Here is an 18681-nt window from a genome sequence, read left to right as displayed (position 1 = left end):
TTGTCTTGTGGATTTAAGCAGCACAGCTTGCAGTTCAGCAAAATATAACCCAACAAGTTTACACATCTGGGGGATACAACAATGGGAAATTATTCTGAGGACATGTGCAAAGGGAAAGTAGCATGTATCCACTGAAATGTGTTTAGACTGGTAGTATTAATTGGCAGTATTAATGGAGATTGAGGCTTAGACCTATGATCACTGATTTCTCTCAGAGATCTTTGCAAATCCAAGCAAAATTTCCAGGCTCATTAGCCTGGAAAGTGACTGAATCTGTATTTATCTTGCCTCTTCCTCCCTCAGCTCCCCAAACCTTTTCTTTAAGCTCAATGTTACAGGACAAATAGCTACTTGAGCAGCACCCATAGAAAAAATGAAAATCACCACCTACCTTTTTTAACTTTCCTGAGCTGAACGTACATAAAATTATCCCCACTAATGTGATTGTGGGCGATCAAACCTAAAATGCAACTCCAAGAACCCTCCTGGAGGTGGTTTCTATATGCTCTTCTGTCATGAAAAAGAGCAGTCATTCCCTCCCTAGGAAGAGAAATGGATACTCTGTGGGCCAACCATAGCCACTTATTTTTAGTGAGGAGTTTGGTATCTATAATGCTACCACAGGTATCTCTACCTGCCTTGTGTGTATTAATTTAATAGTATGGATTCTGTTTGTTCCATTTACATGGAACAACCCTAAATTTATGCTATTCTGCTGCTCTTAAGATTCAGTATAAGAGAATGGAAAACAAACTTTGCAATGACCCAGCAGGAAGAGAAAGGCAGAAGTGAATCCCTCTGCTCACAACAGGAGACCTGGTCTTGGCAGTTGCTACATCACACTGATTTTTCACAGGAGAGATTTGAAAACTTCCTTTGGCCTGAGATGAAGCTCTTAGAATTTTTAAACTGTTTTTCTCTTGCTTTATTATATGAGGGAACAATCGAATGTTTCTTTTAAAATGGGACATGGTATCACTCTGCCATCACAAAAGCCTGGTTTAGATTGGTTTATTGCCCAATTTTTAAATGCACATTGCCACAGCATTTCAGAGGAATGTATTTACATTTACCTTTCTAAAACACACAGTATATTATGTTGCAGTTAAAAACCCACAAACTCAATCTGATATTTCTTCACTAATTTATTCCCAAGCCAATATGTATTTTAATGTTCCAAACTGTTGCTAATTAACACATGGAAATATTTTAACATGGATTTTGATTAATTCCATTTAACAGTCTAACCAGTGCTAAAGCATATGTGGTGTGTCATTTCTTTCTTTTGAGGAAGGCATTGGCATTAAATCTTTCAATCTTCCTGAGCACCAAATGCTAATTTCAGGAAGATTAAATAACAGACTGCAGCTACAGTTTCCTTTCTTTACTTCCCAGAAGGTGAAATGAACATATTTATGTGGGAGGAATTTCTTTACTGCACAAGCCAAAATACAGAAATTAGATTTTTTTCCCCAACACTGCTAATACACCAGCAATTGCCTGCCAACTAAATAACTTTAACCTATATCTGCAGTTCATGGAGCACTGCCAAGTTATATGTTCAACTTTCTTTCACTGTGGTTTTTTTTATTAAAGTATTCCCATATGATGTTTTCACTTGCAGCTCCTAAATGCTTTTCCATACTTGAAGCAGAGACTACAGCTCACAGTGGGGTGGCTCTGGCCATAACCAGAAATGCTCATATAAGACCTCCTCTGATTTTCACATTTTGAAGGTATGTTATACGTATGATTCATGTTGTGTTGCTGCAATAGTTTAAAATCTGAGTGTAATTCTGCATGTCAACAAACAAAAGCACAGAAAACAGCCTGAGGTGTGCTTGTGAGTGAGTACCTCACACCTGTAAGAATGCAGGGGACAGAGCAGGAGAGGCTGCCTGGGACCAGGGGTCAGTGACCCGAGTATCAATCCAGCTTTTCATGAGATGGAGTCTGATCAGCTTAAGAGCAGCCAAGCACTTCTGTTCTTGTGATCTCCACCAGAAAGGTGACCACACCTGAGCACTGCAGTTGCTCTTTCCCATATGGAGAGCCCAGTTTCACTGAGCTTACACCCCCTGTCCATGTGCTGCCCTATGGTCAGCATGTTCCTGCTGAGAGCCCAACCAGAGCTCACTGTACATTCACATCACACCTGCATCTCCTCCATGTCCTCCTCACCTCTGCTGTCTGAGTAACCTTTTCTTCTGATTCTTTCCCTAGGTCTTATTTTACCTGTTGCAATATTCTCTGTAAATCTTCATCTAGCTTTTAATATATGGTGCTGTCCCTCCTTCTTTACCTTTCACTAGCTGTATTTCTGTCTCAACTGCTCATGTAACATCTGAAGTGCTTTATGTTTGATTTCCTACTCTGTCTACAATACCCAATCACATTCTACACCATTCAGCTGTCCTGGCATTTGGCAAGGAGCATTCCAGTTGTTCCTTACTGAACTACACCTACCAGATACAACAGTCTAATTTTCTACTTGACTACTGTTTTCATCAGGATTAAAACTTTCTTCTCCTGCATTTATACCTCCTGATTATCTTTATGCTTCTTTTTACATATTTAACAGGTGTGTGCTGGATGCAATGTTTTCATCATATTCACTAAATGAGTGTCACTGGGAGAAAGTAAATTATAGCTTCTAGGGAGAGTCCCTGCTGTTGTTTAAGAAGCAGAGGCTCTCCAGAGAAGCCCCAGGTTCAGTCCCAGCGATGATTCACAACAGCTGTCACTGCCCATGCAGAAATGTGTGCACAGTCTCCTGCCTGCACTTGAAAAAACATGTGACTTCTATGTTCTCAGACTATTTAAAACCTCAGTTTCTCTACAAAGAACAAGGGTTGTGAAAAAAAAAAAAATCTGAAAGTTATGACAGGAATGAGCAGTGAATACGTAGGTAGGTATTTTCAAACTAGCTGTGGGTTACTTTAGAGGTTGCATCAGATAAAATAAAATTTAACATAGCTGTTGGTAAGGTTTAAAAATGGCCATTCATTGTAGTACAGAAGGCCAAATGCTGATACCTGAATATCTGCCCATCCTGTTCTCAGAAAGAAGCAGGCATGCTATTCATTTGAGGACTGATCACAGCCCAGAGTGAAAACACACACAATGAAACATTCCAATACATGAAAATGGCATTTTCCCATCTTTTCTTACATGAGCATTGTTTATTTCCCTGTTCAGAGAGAATATTTTTATTAAAGCAGGCCATGTTCCAGAAGAGTATTAAAAAATAGTGCAAAGGCTCCACCTTTGTTCCACCTGCTGGGGCTGTTCCTAAAAGAATGCCCTTCTTAGATGACAACTAAGCAGAATACTAATACTAAGATCCAAGAACATCCTTCCTTATGCATTTGCACACCAGATAGGTGGATCCAAGGTGCTAAAAATTAGCTCTACCAACTCCTGGTTATTATTCAAGCTGTACATTAACAGTCAACATTGAGATAACATAACACTCAATGCTGGTTTTACACAGCTTGTGATATTTTCCTTTAAAAAAGTGATTGTGCTATAGTCATACACCAAATTTACTGTCAAAGTTATGAATACACCCTACAGTCCCCCTGCAGCCTTTGAATAATGCCTTCACATCTTTGCTCAAGCCAAACAAATTCTTCTCCTGCTCTCCCCAAAGCCTTTGAGGTCATTTTACTTTGTGACATTTCATGAGACATCAAATGAGACAAGCAATTACTCTGGCACTGGGAATTTCAAAAAGGTTTACAAAAAAAATAAATCACTCTTCAAGACACCACAGGTCTGACTCTTCCCAGAGTTAACTCTAACTTCACTCAGACTTTTTTTCTTCCTCACAGCAAGTCAAAATTAGGAATAGCTTACAAAACAAAAATCACTAACAATTGAACAATGGGAAAGAAGGAACCTAACCTTCTTTCCCCAAACCAAACACACACGGTCAGTTCTTTCAGCCACACTTATTCTATTGACTTTAAGTGCCCTGTTCTGAAATGCAGACTGGTCACAGTGGTTCAAAAGCAGGCCCTAAATATGCTTATTTATGTTTGATTTAAAATAGACAAGCTGTCCTCTCACTATCCTTGGAAAACAGCTTAGGTAGCCATTGTCCAGGCCATGGGACAGTAGCCTCCAAAAGGCCACAATAAGAGGTCTTCAGTCGAATGGTGTCATATGGTCTTCATTTAGAAGTATCATAAGAACATTACTTCTCACAGTATTTACAAATTAAAAACATATGGCTGTAACCTCTAATACTGCAAGAAATACTGCTCTTTGGGTTTGTTTTTGGCCTCAGACTTTTGAAATATGAACCAAGCAAAGGGATTTCATCTTAATGCGTGATTCAGTCCATTCTTCTTCCAAGCTCAAAGCCAGGGGGACAACTGAAGCTGGCATTTGAAAAAAGTGGTTTGCCCAGAACCATGGTAATGTACTACAGTTGGCAACTAGAGTAGCATGTATATCAAGAAGGGGTGGGGCTGGTTAAAGGCATCTACTTTCTATTAAATTAAAAAAAAAAAAAAAAAAAAGGTATTATGCTGGCTTTGGTTCCTATAGAGAGTTTTATAAGTCATATATAAGCCTCTTGCATTTACTATTTAGGTTCAATCAATATGGTTATCTACCTGTCAATTTTTCTTGCTCTTTAATGCAGAAGGAGAACAGCCTTTTTTATAGCTAGCTCAGAAAGCACTAAGCAAATCAATACATGCAGCGATAACAGAATGATTTGAAACACGTAACAGAAGCTTATCACTTTGCAGTATACTGAACCCGTCAAAATATTTTCCTAGAAGTAAAGTGAAAATAGAAGTTCTCCATTTTTTATTCCATAAGTGGAAAGTGACATAGATGTCGTAGGCCTTTTGGATTTGTTCCTAGCTTTGTATTTTCGGGAAAATTTTGTACATGAGCATTTGCTACTTTGCAGGAACATGAAGCCAATTCTGTAGTGAGATTTAAAAACTGCCTTGAGAATCAAAAATTATCTCAATTGCTCTTGATTCCCCATCTCTAAACCATTATTGGAAATCCATGCATTGTTCTGGGGAACTGGGCATAAGGTTTTCCAGGAATGCAGCTTCTGATGTTCCCACAGACCTTAAAACCCTCTGCTTTACTCAGTGCTCCCAGTGATTTGTGCTTCAGCCCAATCTGAAAAGTACAGGCTTTCTTTCAGCTGTCACCTGCTGCGTTAGTCAATTTGAAATAATTTATAAGCATCTGATTCCTAGAGGTTTAAATATACATACATGTATCAAGATTCTGGATTTTAAAGCAGCAGAGAGAGGATCAGCTGTTATTGTGGTCTCTAACATCTACTTTTTTGAAGAAATGCATAGGATTTAACTATGCAGCTCTCTTCGAGTGGTAAGTAACAATCATCTGCCATCACAGGATTTAAGTAGGTGGAATTCTGCATAATACAAAAGCTCTTTGCAACATTCCCGGCTTGCCACAATTTATCAGATGTTAAATGCAAGTTCAAAATTAATATATACCTATTGCAATGTAAGCATGCATGTAAATACATACTAAAGAGATGGGAGTTGATAGGAAAGGAACAGGAAATAACATTTACAAGTTGAGGCTTTCTAACATTTTCTCTCCCAGTTTTAGCTCCAAGGCCATTGCTATCAACCCTATGTCATGAGATCTGGTGGATTTCTGCATGTGCCCCAGGAATTCCCATCATGACCCTATGGCTTCCCAGTTCATGAAGATCTGCTCCACAGCTTCTGAACCTCAGGGGCTGCCAGGCCGCCTGCCTGGTTACACTGGGTTTGGCTCAAGGCACCAAACCATAATATGTTTTACCTTTACCCTTAGAAAACAATACTGATATGAAAAACAAAGCAAAAAGGTAAATATAAATCAATAGGATCACAAAACCACAAAGAAACCCTTCCACAACGTAACTAAAGGTTTACAGAGGCTCTGCTATTTCTATTTCTCTACCAGAAATGGCCACTCATGATGCAGTCAGGTCTGAACTAGCTCTGTGTGGGTGAGCCAAGGTCTGGGAATCACACAGCAGCACCCACTCAGAGACAAGGGTTAGTCCACAGGTGTGTAAGAGCTGCTAACCACCTCCTGACCCCACCTGGTGAGTCTGTGTGAACTCCCTGTGAATCTCCAGGACCTCAGAAATCACTGACCCACGATCCCTGGCCCGGCAGAGACATGCCAGCAGCGAGGCATTAACAAAGCTGTCTGCACAGAGCAGCTGAAAGATGGATGGGCATCTCTGATGGCAGAATTGGGCCCAGCAAATGAGCAAAGATTCTTAGAGCAACACCTCAAGTGACACAAATTATGTTATAAAATTGATCACTTCCTTACACATGGCAGAACGTTTCCAGGGCACTCAACATCTTATTCCATTAAGCCATGATAAATGACACCATATTTCCACATCAGTCTGAGCACTTCTTTTAAATCTGCTTGTTCAAATATTTGGTTACTTATTCCCCTCTCTCTCTGTAAGATAGCAAGAACAGTCTTTTTCTTTTCCAACACTGCATGCCCTAATGGACGCCATTATTGCAGGACCATCACCTAGGAATTTTATTTCTTTACAGAATTCCTCACCTTAAGAACAAGCAAAACTTTGAAAGAATCACTAAAAACCTTTCAGAATGCATTCTATCTGCATACACTCAGAAACTTGAAAAAATGGACTCAGACATGGAGGAAAACCACAGAGCAAATTATGCAGAAATGCCCGAAAACAATTCTCCTATTGCTAACTTGAAGATCACCACCAGCACATGGAACAGTGTTAAGATGGAAACCCATGGAGTAGGAACAAAATTGTTTCAAGCAGATCACTATGGCTCGAGGTGGCTTGGGAAGGTTCATAAATTGATAAGCACCACCAAAGGATCGTAAGCCTCCACATCAATTGTATAAAGATTACAACAGAGCCACTCACTGCAGTCATTCTGAAAAGGTTATGGGTTTCACAGGTGTGCACTGTCAGTTCTGATTAAGCTTAAACTAAACCAGTTATCTATAATGTTGGATTGGAAAGAGTTTTATAGCTGAACGCAAGGTAAATCAAATTCAGGATACACATCTGTGGAAAAACACAGAGGGCCAAAGTTCACAGTCCTGACACAGGCGAAAAAATCCAACTCTCCAAACTCAGGAGGAGATTTGCCTGTAAAAGATCCATCAGTCTGGCTATTGTCCTGGGTTCTGTCTCAGAAAGGAAAGTTATTTTGTCACAGCTTTGAGTTTTCTTTCCCTCTTCAACTTACTATTCACTCTCAAAATGCAGACTGCTTGAAGATTATTAACTACTTTCATTTCTAAATTTCCTAGAGTTTACCATTTATCTGAACATGAAATTAATTATGCACCTATACTTTTCACTACGCAGGATATAAACTAAAATAGCAACAAATTCATAATGCAATTTTTCAACTTTGCAACTAGGAATCCTTCCAAAAACAACAATTCATATCAGATGTTCCTAGAGCTATGCAAGAAGAATGTGGGTGAAATTCTGCACCCAAAAAACATTGTTAACAACTCAATCGATTTCATAGTGGCAGGATTTCACTCAAAAAGTAAAGAAATTAAAAATGCATTCTTAGTAGTTGACACAAATTGCAAAAGGTACAATTTATTTCCAAAAATACTTTGCATTAATTCTGCACTTTAAAGTGCTTCTATTGACTCATAGCGTTAATAGATGGCAGGAGCGAAAAAAAGTATTTGCTTTTGCAACATCATTATTTCCTTTGCATGCAATTATTTACTTTCCAAACAATGCTAGCGACAAATCGCAGCAGACTCTGAAGTCATCTACACCAGCAGATTTTTAACCCAAGGTAAAAATAAACAGAAACATCTGTAAAGTAATCTTGCAGAAAGCTACGTTTATTAACAAATACATTTTCTAATAAAACACCATCTGCAAGCAACCCTCAGCTTCCACTTGATATAAATAGGCCTTTTACTGTTTTCAGATGCAGTTCCCAGAAAATTATTCCAAGCTCTACTGCAAAACACATCAGTCTTTGTTGCTGCCTGGAATGCTAATAAATAACATCAAGTTTTTAAATAGTCAAACAAATTATTGGCTTGAAACAATTATTCCAATAGAAAAAGCTGACCTTTTGCAATAAAGTAGCTTAAGAATGCATCGCTCCTCATTCCTAGGATAAAAATATTACCAAGCAGGGAAATATTTTTGGGAAAAGAGAAAGCTATGAAAAACCTATCTTGCAATTCTGCTTATATGTACACTGTACACCTACCTTCCAAAGGTTACAGGCTTAGAGCAACTCAGAGTAAGAGAAAAAATACACAGAGTATAAATAGTTCAATCCATATCCTTATTATACATTTGTGCTTGGAATGGACACGAATATGAACCAACTAAAATGTTCCTCACAGGACTACTGTTCTGACCAGCAATACAAAATTCAACAGCTTAAACTGTTGGTTGCAGAGATTGGGACTGAATCCCAGTATTAAGAGCTCTTCAAAATGCATAAAAGCTTCAATGGGACACATTTTCATAAGCATTATTCACAACTTAAGTCATATTAATTCCAATAAAAAGAAAAAAAGGAATTAAGCAAACTCTGCAAATAAACTCCTTACTGGCAGGACTGTTTAGTACCACTGAAATTTGAACACTGCCATTTTTCCTCAGAATTTAAAATAGCAATCTGTCTATCAAACTACCTACTAACTGAGAATTCAAGAGTGAAAATTGCAGATGAACTGAGATATTAGAGTTCCCTGTCCAGAACCAGTATAGCTGGTACACATATATTACACCCAACAGAGATCTAGCCTTTTAATATTAATCATAAACAAGAAATGTTAGTATTCCAAGCTGTGCTTTAAAAACTACATTAAATATTGCTACTGGGACTATCACAACAAACTGCTGAAAGAAGTCATGCACAGTCTAGGAAAAGGAATACACTGTATTGTTCATTCCAGTAGTGCAACTGCATATTTCCATAGAAAAATATTTAGTGAATGTAATACCCAAGCAGTACTAGAGAGAAGATATTTTAAACCACTTACTTCACTAACAGGAGGAATGTTGAGCTTTGGTACTTTGTTCTTCGAACTAGGTGTGTTCACTTTTCCTTCCAGCAGTGCTCCAAAGGACTGATTTCCATATCCACTCTCAATTTCTATTGGGGGTTTCAGTTCAGGTGAGTCATTGGGTACCTGGTCCTGACCATCCATAGGCCTGACATAAGCTGTAGGCTTTTGCTGGACCATGCTGTTCTTACAGTGAAGTCCTGGTGGGAAATTCTGAGTGGAAAGACCATTGTTTGCAGTTAACAAAGAAGTGGAAGGAAGTGGAGATCCAGGACCATGGCCTACAAACTCAAGCTCTGTGGGTGACTTCGAATGACTGTTTTCTTTGTAAGTGTGTTCTCCAGATGCTGACTTTGCATGAGTGTGCCTCCTTGAATGTGAAGATGTTGCCATAGCATTTGCCTCCTCAGTTCCCCCACTTTTATGCTGCTCACTCTGGCAGTTGTAGAGATCTTCATACCTGCCCTGTGACTGGTCATGAGAAGAGCTGTGCTTTGTCCGACTCTGCTGACCAGTGGATTGGCTTGGCTGGGCCCCACTGGAGTTGTGACCACTGCGTGACCAGTCTGTCCTCGACTTCCTGCTGCTCTGGTGGCCGTGCAGCAAAGTAGAATTAGATGACAATGAAGAAGGTGGAGGCATTGATGTTGATGAGTTGCTGCTGATCTGATGAGATGGGATCATCCTGTTCCTCGGTTCTGGGAAAAAGTTCTGTTCATTTTTGTCAATGGGCGTCTGTGGGACAGAATTCTTTGGGATTCCTACAAGGTGGCTCTGGTTGGAGTGGTTGGTTAACAGATCCTTCATCTCATCATAATTTCCCAATGTGTTCTGGACACGGTTTGCAAGGGCGTCGCCTTTATTTGTCTAAAATATATAAATAAAGAAAAAGACAAGAAAAGCGTGAGTAAATTCCTGATTTACAAGTTACTGCTCAGAATAGTTGTCTTAGAAGATGGCAAATGTTAGCTGTTTAATGGTGTCATGCTGACATTTAATTAAATTTCAATTACATTTTGCATATGTTATGTAAGAAAAACCTATCAATAACTGTGTTCAAAGAATCTCTTGAAACAGGCTTGCATCAGTAACACTTGTCTACTGCTTCCCATTTTCTTAAATATGCTCTCAGAGAAGTGTTTAAATTGCATCAGTTATGGATGTTAGGCACAAAATAAGCTGGGTTTATGTCAGAGATGTTGGGCTTGTACATTTCATATCGTGCGAAACACGAATGCACAATTACTGGCTACTGAGCATTTGAATTGTAATCACAGAGTTGATATAAGTATGTTATTGCTCTATCAGCCCCTTGACCCACAGTCCTGCCATAAATAGAAGCTGGGCAATCTGTAATAGCACCAAACTCTTCACTCCAGTTTAACTTCAATTACTTTTCCATAGAAAGTAGAGTTTGACCTGAAGTATCTAATCTGAATTCAGAGAAGAAAAAGCTTCTACCACATGCTATGGTAGGTTCAACTAAAAGATCATTCAAAAATATTTTCTCATAGAACATAAACAGACATGACTGCCACATTCTTAAGCATCAGGATTCTTCTGCTGTCTGCAGGCTGGTTGTGTTTCTTAATCCTGCTTTTCTTTGATTTTCAGTAATTATTAAATAAGTACTGACTCATATTTGTTTCACTGCTATTATACTTTTTCTTTTGAAGCATTAAGTTTCTTTTTCCTTTTCCCTTTCACTTGTAAAAAGCTGGAGAAATAAGCTGGAAGCTATAATTAATACACAGCTGATTTCCTCTCTCTTCCTGTTCTAACTCACCCCACATGGATGCAAAGCAGCAGCCTTCCTACTGACCTTTCTGTTCAACTGAAGTGACCAGCAGAGAACTAAAACATCTTATTCCCCATGCTCATGGCTTTACAAGACTCAAAGGATAAAAACAAAGCTGAACTACAGTTCCTGTTCAAGCAGATGGTTCAGTTCTACAGTCTGGAATTAAATGACAAAGTTATGTCATCATACAGCCAACTCTACTTCTGTTTGGAGGGGTTTTTTTCACTCAATAAAACAAGTAGTGCCACAGTCCAATGGCACCTTAACACCAGGCCATTGAGATGGGAAAAATCAGCAGTAGGAGCTTGTGCTTGGTTAGAGAGTGTCACAGTTCTTTGGTGAGGAATCCTACTATGCCCCTGATCCCACTTTCCCCAAGTACTAAAGAGAAGTTTGAATGATGAAAAAATTCATGCATGGATTTCTCCTGAAATATCTACTAACATTAGACACTGCTGAACTAGTCAGAGGATGAGCAGAGTAGTGAATATGCCATGATAAATGTTAAAAAAAAAAGATAATAAATGCAAATTTCCTTTTGCTCATTCTTAGGGATTGTAACATATATTAGCACTGCACTGAGGCAGTGATTTAAAAATTAACTGTTCAATGTTGTTCCCGTCTCTATACATTTTGCCAGTGCTCCTAAGTGATACAGTTAATAATCCCAGTTGTGGAGAACCACGAATCACTTTAATTCACTAAGTCCCTAGGTTGGTCATTTTAGTGGCAAAAATTATATTCTAGCTAAGCCAAGAATAAGCTCTTTGTATATGAGCAGTCTCCTTCAACTGAGTTGCACAATGAGTTGTTTGGGCAGCAGCCAAAACCAGGCTTTCTCTGTTCAACCCCCAAATTTAAAACAAGGAGATTCCATTGTGCTTAAGGGCCCAGCAGGAATTATGATTCGAAGTCTAAACACTTACATACTTGTTCTGTTTCCTCCCTGCCCAAACACTTTAACTCCTTACGGGATAGAACATGGGAAATAACAGTACCAAAAACACCCCGACCACCAACCTTCACCTCTGTGGTTCAGCTACACTTCCAGGGAGCATTTAGCTTACTTTCCAGAAAGCACAAGTTAAAAAAAAATAAAGGTACTGACAACATATCATAACTGTAACACTTCAACATCCCAGCACACTAAATGGCTCTTGTCTAGATCCTCACAGAGAAAATGTTTTAACTTGAAAGTAGATCTTTTCAATTATTTTATGTTGGAGGTACCTAATTCTCTCCATGTATTTTATTTACATGTCACATGATGATAAATATAACTTTGCTTTATATTAACTCTATTTTATAACTAATGCTCACATCCTGGGGATAAAAGACATTGTATAAATGTTAGGTATTATTATTATTATTCATAGTCTTTTACAGGGAACATTAATAAAAACATATTTACTGAAAACCATGGAGATTAAATTATTTTAAACATCCTTAGTGTATTTTAAGTACACTAAAGCTCATATCCAATGGTTACTGAAGTCAATGGAAAGATAATTACTCTCTTCAGTGGCCTTTGGACCAGACTACAAAGCAAAAAACCCCATTATTAATGGTAATTTGGCTTACATTTAAATAAAATTAGAGCACACACAGCTAAGATCAGAGTTAGGTATCACACCACAATCTGAATGAGCTCAGGAATGTAGTGCACTGTTCCATCTGCATTTAAGACATAAAGCATAACAATAATGTTTTTACTTTATTTCCACAACAAATTCAGAACTTGCACAAGAAGCATAGTACTCTTGACAAGCCCAGATACCAGCATGAGAAACACAAAATCCAGTCATAATTTCTCCTTGCTCTTTGTTACTTCCAGACTGGGGACAATTTCTACCTTCATATGCTGGGTAATTGGCTGATTTCCTAAAGAAAACCTCTGTCTGTCTTATTTTTTGAAGAGCATGCTGAATCACAATATTTTTGCTATCAAGGAAATGCAGCATTTTGAGTATTCCAAGGCATAAATTATATGCCTGGTTTATGACTCATGGCTAGTAGCATTCCCCCTCATTCTAGGCGTCTCTTAATTTAGGAAATGCCCATCTTCCTGCATTTGCTTCTATTTCTTTCAAAAGCTATCTATAATAGAATCCTACTGGAAGACTAATTTGCTAGCTAGCTATTGCATTATAGTTTTACAAAGAAAAGAACTAATGCACTCTAAGTTATAGGCCCCATTTACAAGGGTTTTTTGAAAATTTGTGTGAAACTTGAGGTTTCATAATTCATTCACTTCCTTATGCCTCATAGTTAAACTAACCTCCACAGATTAGAAGCTGAGATCTTTTTTATGCTAAGCTTGAAAAGCATGGAGGGGCTTTACCTGAAAAAGATAAATGATTTAATATTCACCAAAGGCTCCACAATGGAAATGCTGCCCATTAGGTTCTCTTTCTCAAGCTGAACTCTTCTGCGGCAATTCCTTTGAAAAGTAACATAAATACTCCTACTGTTTTCTTTTGAAATACTCATCTGTGAGTAATTCAAAACATTAAAAGGTATCAACAATTCAGTAGTAAAATTACAGCTTCTCTCAGGAAAGCTCCAACACTGCTTTTTCAAATGTCTGTTGCTGTTACACTGCAGGCCCTTCTCTGATCCCTTCTGCAAAATCCAGCATGAACAGGTTGCACCAGGGTTTGAAGGCAGGACCTGCAACCCACTTGCATTAAAGAGCAACACAACCCTTACTGCCTGACCTTCCCAAAATAATGCTGGATGTCATCACATTGTCAAAGGTGTTGTTTTCCCACATGAGACAGTGGAGCTTCAAAAGGAGACATTTATCTTTTAACAAGCATGGAAAAATTTATTTTATACACCCACAGAAATAAGTATCTCTTTTCATCTAAGTGCACACATACATAAACTACAAAGAATCAATGTAGAAACATGCATTTGTCCAAAACTATAATGAACACCCACGTTTTATTTGACAGAGGGAAAGAAAGAGGCTGTAACAGCTAGAGCAGAGAGATGATAGATGAAGGCAGATACTCCACACATCTCATGATACACAATGGCAGTAGGCTCCATGAGAAAATCTCAGCTCCTTGCTCTTTTAATGCAACTTTTAATATCAATTTCTTAGTGCAGTCTTAAAACAGCTGCCAGTTGCTCAGTCTTTAAAACTTCAGAAACAGCAGTGGTAGTTTGCCCTGCCCTCACCCTACCTGGTCCCTCCTCTGGATACTGTTGAGGCAAATGAGGAAGGAATGATAAACAAGTAAGGACACTAGGTCTGTGAATAAAAGAAAGAAAGAAAAGAAAGAAAGAGATGTTTCCTGTTTCCTGAAACCTGCTATCCCCAACCTCCTCTTTGTCACTGTAGTCTCCATGTCAGCTCCCACCCTCAGATCTTTCAGAAATGTACCAGCTGTACCAGGAGCTGATGCTCAGCAGCCGAGCCAGCCCAGTGAGGATGTGGAGCCTGTGCCCATCAGAGGCCACAGCACTTTGCTGGCAGTGGTTTATCTCACTCTGCTCCCACTGAGAGTGACCAGGAGAGACAAGGGCAGCTTCTTGTGTGCACAAGGCCTTGAGTCTGATGAACACAGAAACATCTGGTCATCTCAAGATAGAGAAGAAATTCTGACTGCACGTGCAGGATATTTGTTCTCACATCAGGGTCTCTTCACTTGTCTTAGAAAAAATGCAAACAAACTCCTGAATTTAATTTTGCACTTACTTAGGAATAGAAATCACTACATACATACAGACGTAGATTTAGCTTTTATTAGTGCCTAGGAAACTCTACTGTGGCTGGGTCTTAGCAATGCAGAACTTAAAAAGGAAACAGTGGCCTATCACTTCATCCCTTTTTTTTCTCCTAATGAAAGCAAGACCTAGCTTTCCTATCTAGTTTTGCTTCTACTTGTTTTTTCAAATTTAAGACTGATTTAAATACTGAATATTTAACTACTTTTCCATGCAATTTCCTATCAATTTTTATCTTTCACAACTTATAATGCTTTCTTAGGGCAATATTGTATTATATTTTGCTTAATCACACGAAGTTTACAAACTTCTCTGCCAAGCAGGTGAAAATCAACTTAAAAAAAATTTGCCCAGAAAGACCATCAGGATAATTTTTGGCTTTTTAGTCATTCAGTTTCTGAAAAGAAACCACATGCTCTGTGTACACCTGGTGCAAATACACACACTAAATAGATCCAAAATAAGATATTGTCATTCTTATTATACAATAGATATTGGTGATATATGATTTTAGTTCTTGCCACAAAATTTTGCAGTGTTTTGCATACTAGTCTACCTCCTGAAATCCAAATAACCATTTACATTAGTCTAATGGAATTATCCATTCAATATTTACAATAATACTGAGTAGCTACATGGACTAGTAATGCTCTATAGGATTAATTCAGCATGGTATGAGCCACTTACCAAGTGTATGTCACAGGTAAGGGATCTCAGCCTTGGGTAAAGAAGGAATCTTTATCCCTGAGAGGCATCCCTGCTCAAGCAGAGGGTCACCTGGGGTGCAGTGCAGCTGCACTTCAGGGAGAGATCAAATTGGGCTCATCCTGGGGGTGACATTTACAGGGTAAAGTAGTTGGCTGCTAATCAATACAATAGATAAGATAGATGTCTTCACTTTAGCTCTGATATCTTGCTCTGTACTTTGGTTATCTTCCACTTGAAAAACATTTCAAAAGGTGGTTTCCAAACCACCTTTTGAAATGTTTGTCAAGACACCTTCACTGTCTTGAACATGAGCCAGGGGCTTTCCAGCTGGCAAACTCATGCCAAGAAACAAAGGCCTACTGCTCCTCAGCCTGCCTGAACCAAAGTACAGCCAGGAGTCAAGTGCATCCACCACATATTTCATGGTCTATAATTATTAGACACCATGTGATAATAATGGCAGCCTTTTTTCCTCCTTTTTGGGTGATTTTCAAAGAGCCTCATCCTCTCTTACAGCTGCTAACAATGTAAAATGGAAAGATGAAGTGGTGGCCTTTCAATGGATGTCACTGATTGGGAGGAGAAAGAGATATGGAAATTTACATTCTGATGAATTCTTTAGGGAATGTCTTACTGAAAATCAAAGCAGCAGAAATCATAAAGGGGGACATCCCTTGGTGATAAAAATCTCAGGCAGCAAAGCTCCTTAGAGAGAATAAGACTTGTAACAAAAGTCCCTTTCATATCCTTGTTATGCTCCCCAAAGATTCAGTCTCCCAAAAGACTTCTTTAGATGGTTATGATTGCACAAGAAAGATTATGGACTCATTATTTATAGAGAGGACATTGGTTTTAAAATCTCAGATATATTTTCTTCCTAAAAATGAAAGAAGTTATTGTAAGCTTTGTAGGTACAAACCACTTGTAGAAATACCAGCTGCACATACTTCTACTGCAGGACTTTGCTGTATGTTAGAGGAAGAAATCTTGAACTGGACTGTAACCAAAACTCCTGATTCTGCCAATGCAACCTGGGCAGCACATTCAGTTTGCTCTGCTGCCCTATGCTGATTTGGATAATCAGTGTATTCAAGAGTGGAAGTACCAAGGCAGATGCAATACTTCCATTTATCAGAGCTGATGAGAAGCTTTATTTGTATTTGTGTAAGACATTCTGAAAATGCAAAATGTAACAATGTAATTTACCTTGTAGGGTTCCCCAAAGAGGTTAAAACCTGAAGCAAAGAGATCTTCATCTTGCTGGACCTCCTGGTTCCTTCTCTCCCATTCCTTCCGCTTAAGTGCACTCCGGTCTTGCTCATAGTGACTGGAGAAAGACAAAAAGGACAACACATTATTTTTCCCATCATTTTGTTACATGTTTATTACTATCAGTAATAGCAACAAACCATCACAAACAATGTAACTCCTGAGGACAATTCTGAAAGAAACAGCCACTGAATAATTTTCCCAAATTTAAATCTGGAATCATAAAACTGCAAAATTGGGCAGTAGGGCAGTCAGTACACTTCTAAAATGGAAAGTGATTCAATGAAACAATGAAAATATTGTTTACCAATTCACAGAGCATTATGCAGAAGAATAAAATACATTTTGACATCCTTGTACTAGCAGCCTGTAAACACACATGCACCTGCACACAAACACGTGTGCCCACAAAGCATGGGTCTGTGCAGGGAAAGCAAATGTGAAGGCGAGGAAACTCAGCAACATCTACAAATCCATTACACTGAACATCCATCCCAAGGCTTCACTTTAGCCTCGTGTGATTTAGACCACCTAATTCGGTCCCACTTCTTGTTAAAATTTATGTATGGCCTCATTGGAGATGTCAAGGAGGGGTTAAGAAGGGTTTTGTAGAAGCAGGCTGCCGGAAAAGACTTTAGGATAGTTGATGCCAGGATCAGATAATTCTGCACACAAACACAGAAAAGGATCTAGCACCTCGGTGTAGCAATGGTGAGTGGCACTTATGTGCGTGTCAGCTTGCTTTGCGCACCTGCCAGACCTAGATGACAGGCTGAGAGACCACATTCACTTCTCCCCTGAATAACACTGAAGTACTTTGGTCTCTTGGCTCTGCAAACTACCTCCTGCTCCTCTGAGGGAAGAGATATAATTAAAACCCTGAAGGAGAGGGAAAAATAGCAAAGGAAAGAGGAAAGGAAAAGATGCATACTTCAACTTGCACTGACAACCTCTCATGTGACAAGCATTAAGGGACACTTCTGTGCTTTCAAGCCGCATTTGATTTGTTATGAGGCTTTTGGCTCTGCTTTGTGTCAGTTAATTAGCTCCCGAATTCCAGATGACAATTTGAATAGCAGATTCGGTGCATGCCCTGATGTTATCTGCAGTAAGCACAATCTCCCTGATAGATCCTGGCCGTGCATGCACACATCCACACACAGCCTGTATGTACAGATGCTTACACACAAACACACATATTCCAGCTGTAACAAAGAACACTTAATTCTCCTATCTCGGGCAAGAATGAATTAAATCTCCATAGAGCTCCACTGCACTTGGAAGATAACCAAATATCTACAACTTTTGCCTTTTTAGCTCAGCATGATATTGTATTGAAAGCTTCACACCGAGAGATATAATGAGGAATGAACTGCACAGTGATGAGGCTTTAACAGTGTATAAAGTCACTGATTTCTGAGTGAAACCACAATTACTAATTTGAAGCACCAGCTAATTAAAACCACAGCTATGTATTTAGCCTCTTGTTATACCTACTGCAGTTTATAATTATGAGGACCTCTTTATCTACTCAATTAAAGTTCTTATGATTCAGGCAGGTTGTGTTTGAACCTGCAAGCCCTGTGGAGAGCACAGGAAAGCATATGTCTGTTGCTTGATGACTCCATGTAGCCTTACACTTATACACCTGTTTTTATACAGGCAAGGAAAGAAAAGAAGAAAGACATGCCACAATGAGATTTCTAAATAAAAAATATGAATTAATAATTGGTTTAAGCAATTCAAGACCACTCAGACTTGGATTGAATAAGGCTTGATTATGGCTTGTAAACTGAATGCAAAGCCACCTACATAGGCTGAGCTGAATGATTGCCATCCACATTTTCCTTCTACAAATTAGAAGGCTGAAAATATGGCATGTTTTGTTTTATTTAATTTAATTGTTTATAACACCTTCTGATGTACTGACATCACTAACACCAAGAGCAAGCTCCAGAACAGTGTTATAATCAATGCCGTATTTTTGCAGAAAGTTTGCTGGCACTGTTTGCTGGTCTCCCGAGGGAGACAGAGGAGGAAATTGTTGCAAGGACAGTCACTTTCCTATTCTAGACATGACCACATTGCCAATGTAA

At 38.8% G+C, this 18681-nt stretch overlaps 1 protein-coding gene across 5 annotated transcripts in view; it reads right to left on the bottom strand.

Moving 5' to 3' along the window:
- The window catches only part of AFF2 (ALF transcription elongation factor 2), a 326975-nt gene that overhangs the window by 225404 nt on the left and 82890 nt on the right, over positions 1–18681 (bottom strand). For all 5 annotated transcript variants that reach the window (XM_077186245.1, XM_054641636.2, XM_077186247.1 and 2 more), the window contains exons 2-3: positions 16523–16643; positions 9049–9939 (exon numbers count right to left, since the gene is read on the bottom strand). In XM_077186245.1, the coding sequence (XP_077042360.1) occupies positions 9049–9939; positions 16523–16643 (1012 nt within the window). The remainder of the gene's footprint in view (positions 1–9048; positions 9940–16522; positions 16644–18681) is intronic.

Source organism: Agelaius phoeniceus, chromosome 14 (assembly GCF_051311805.1).
Source record: "Agelaius phoeniceus isolate bAgePho1 chromosome 14, bAgePho1.hap1, whole genome shotgun sequence".
Classification (NCBI taxonomy): Eukaryota; Metazoa; Chordata; class Aves; order Passeriformes; family Icteridae; genus Agelaius; species Agelaius phoeniceus.
Note: the sequence above shows the minus strand (reverse complement) of the source record. Positions and strands in the feature narration are given on the sequence as shown.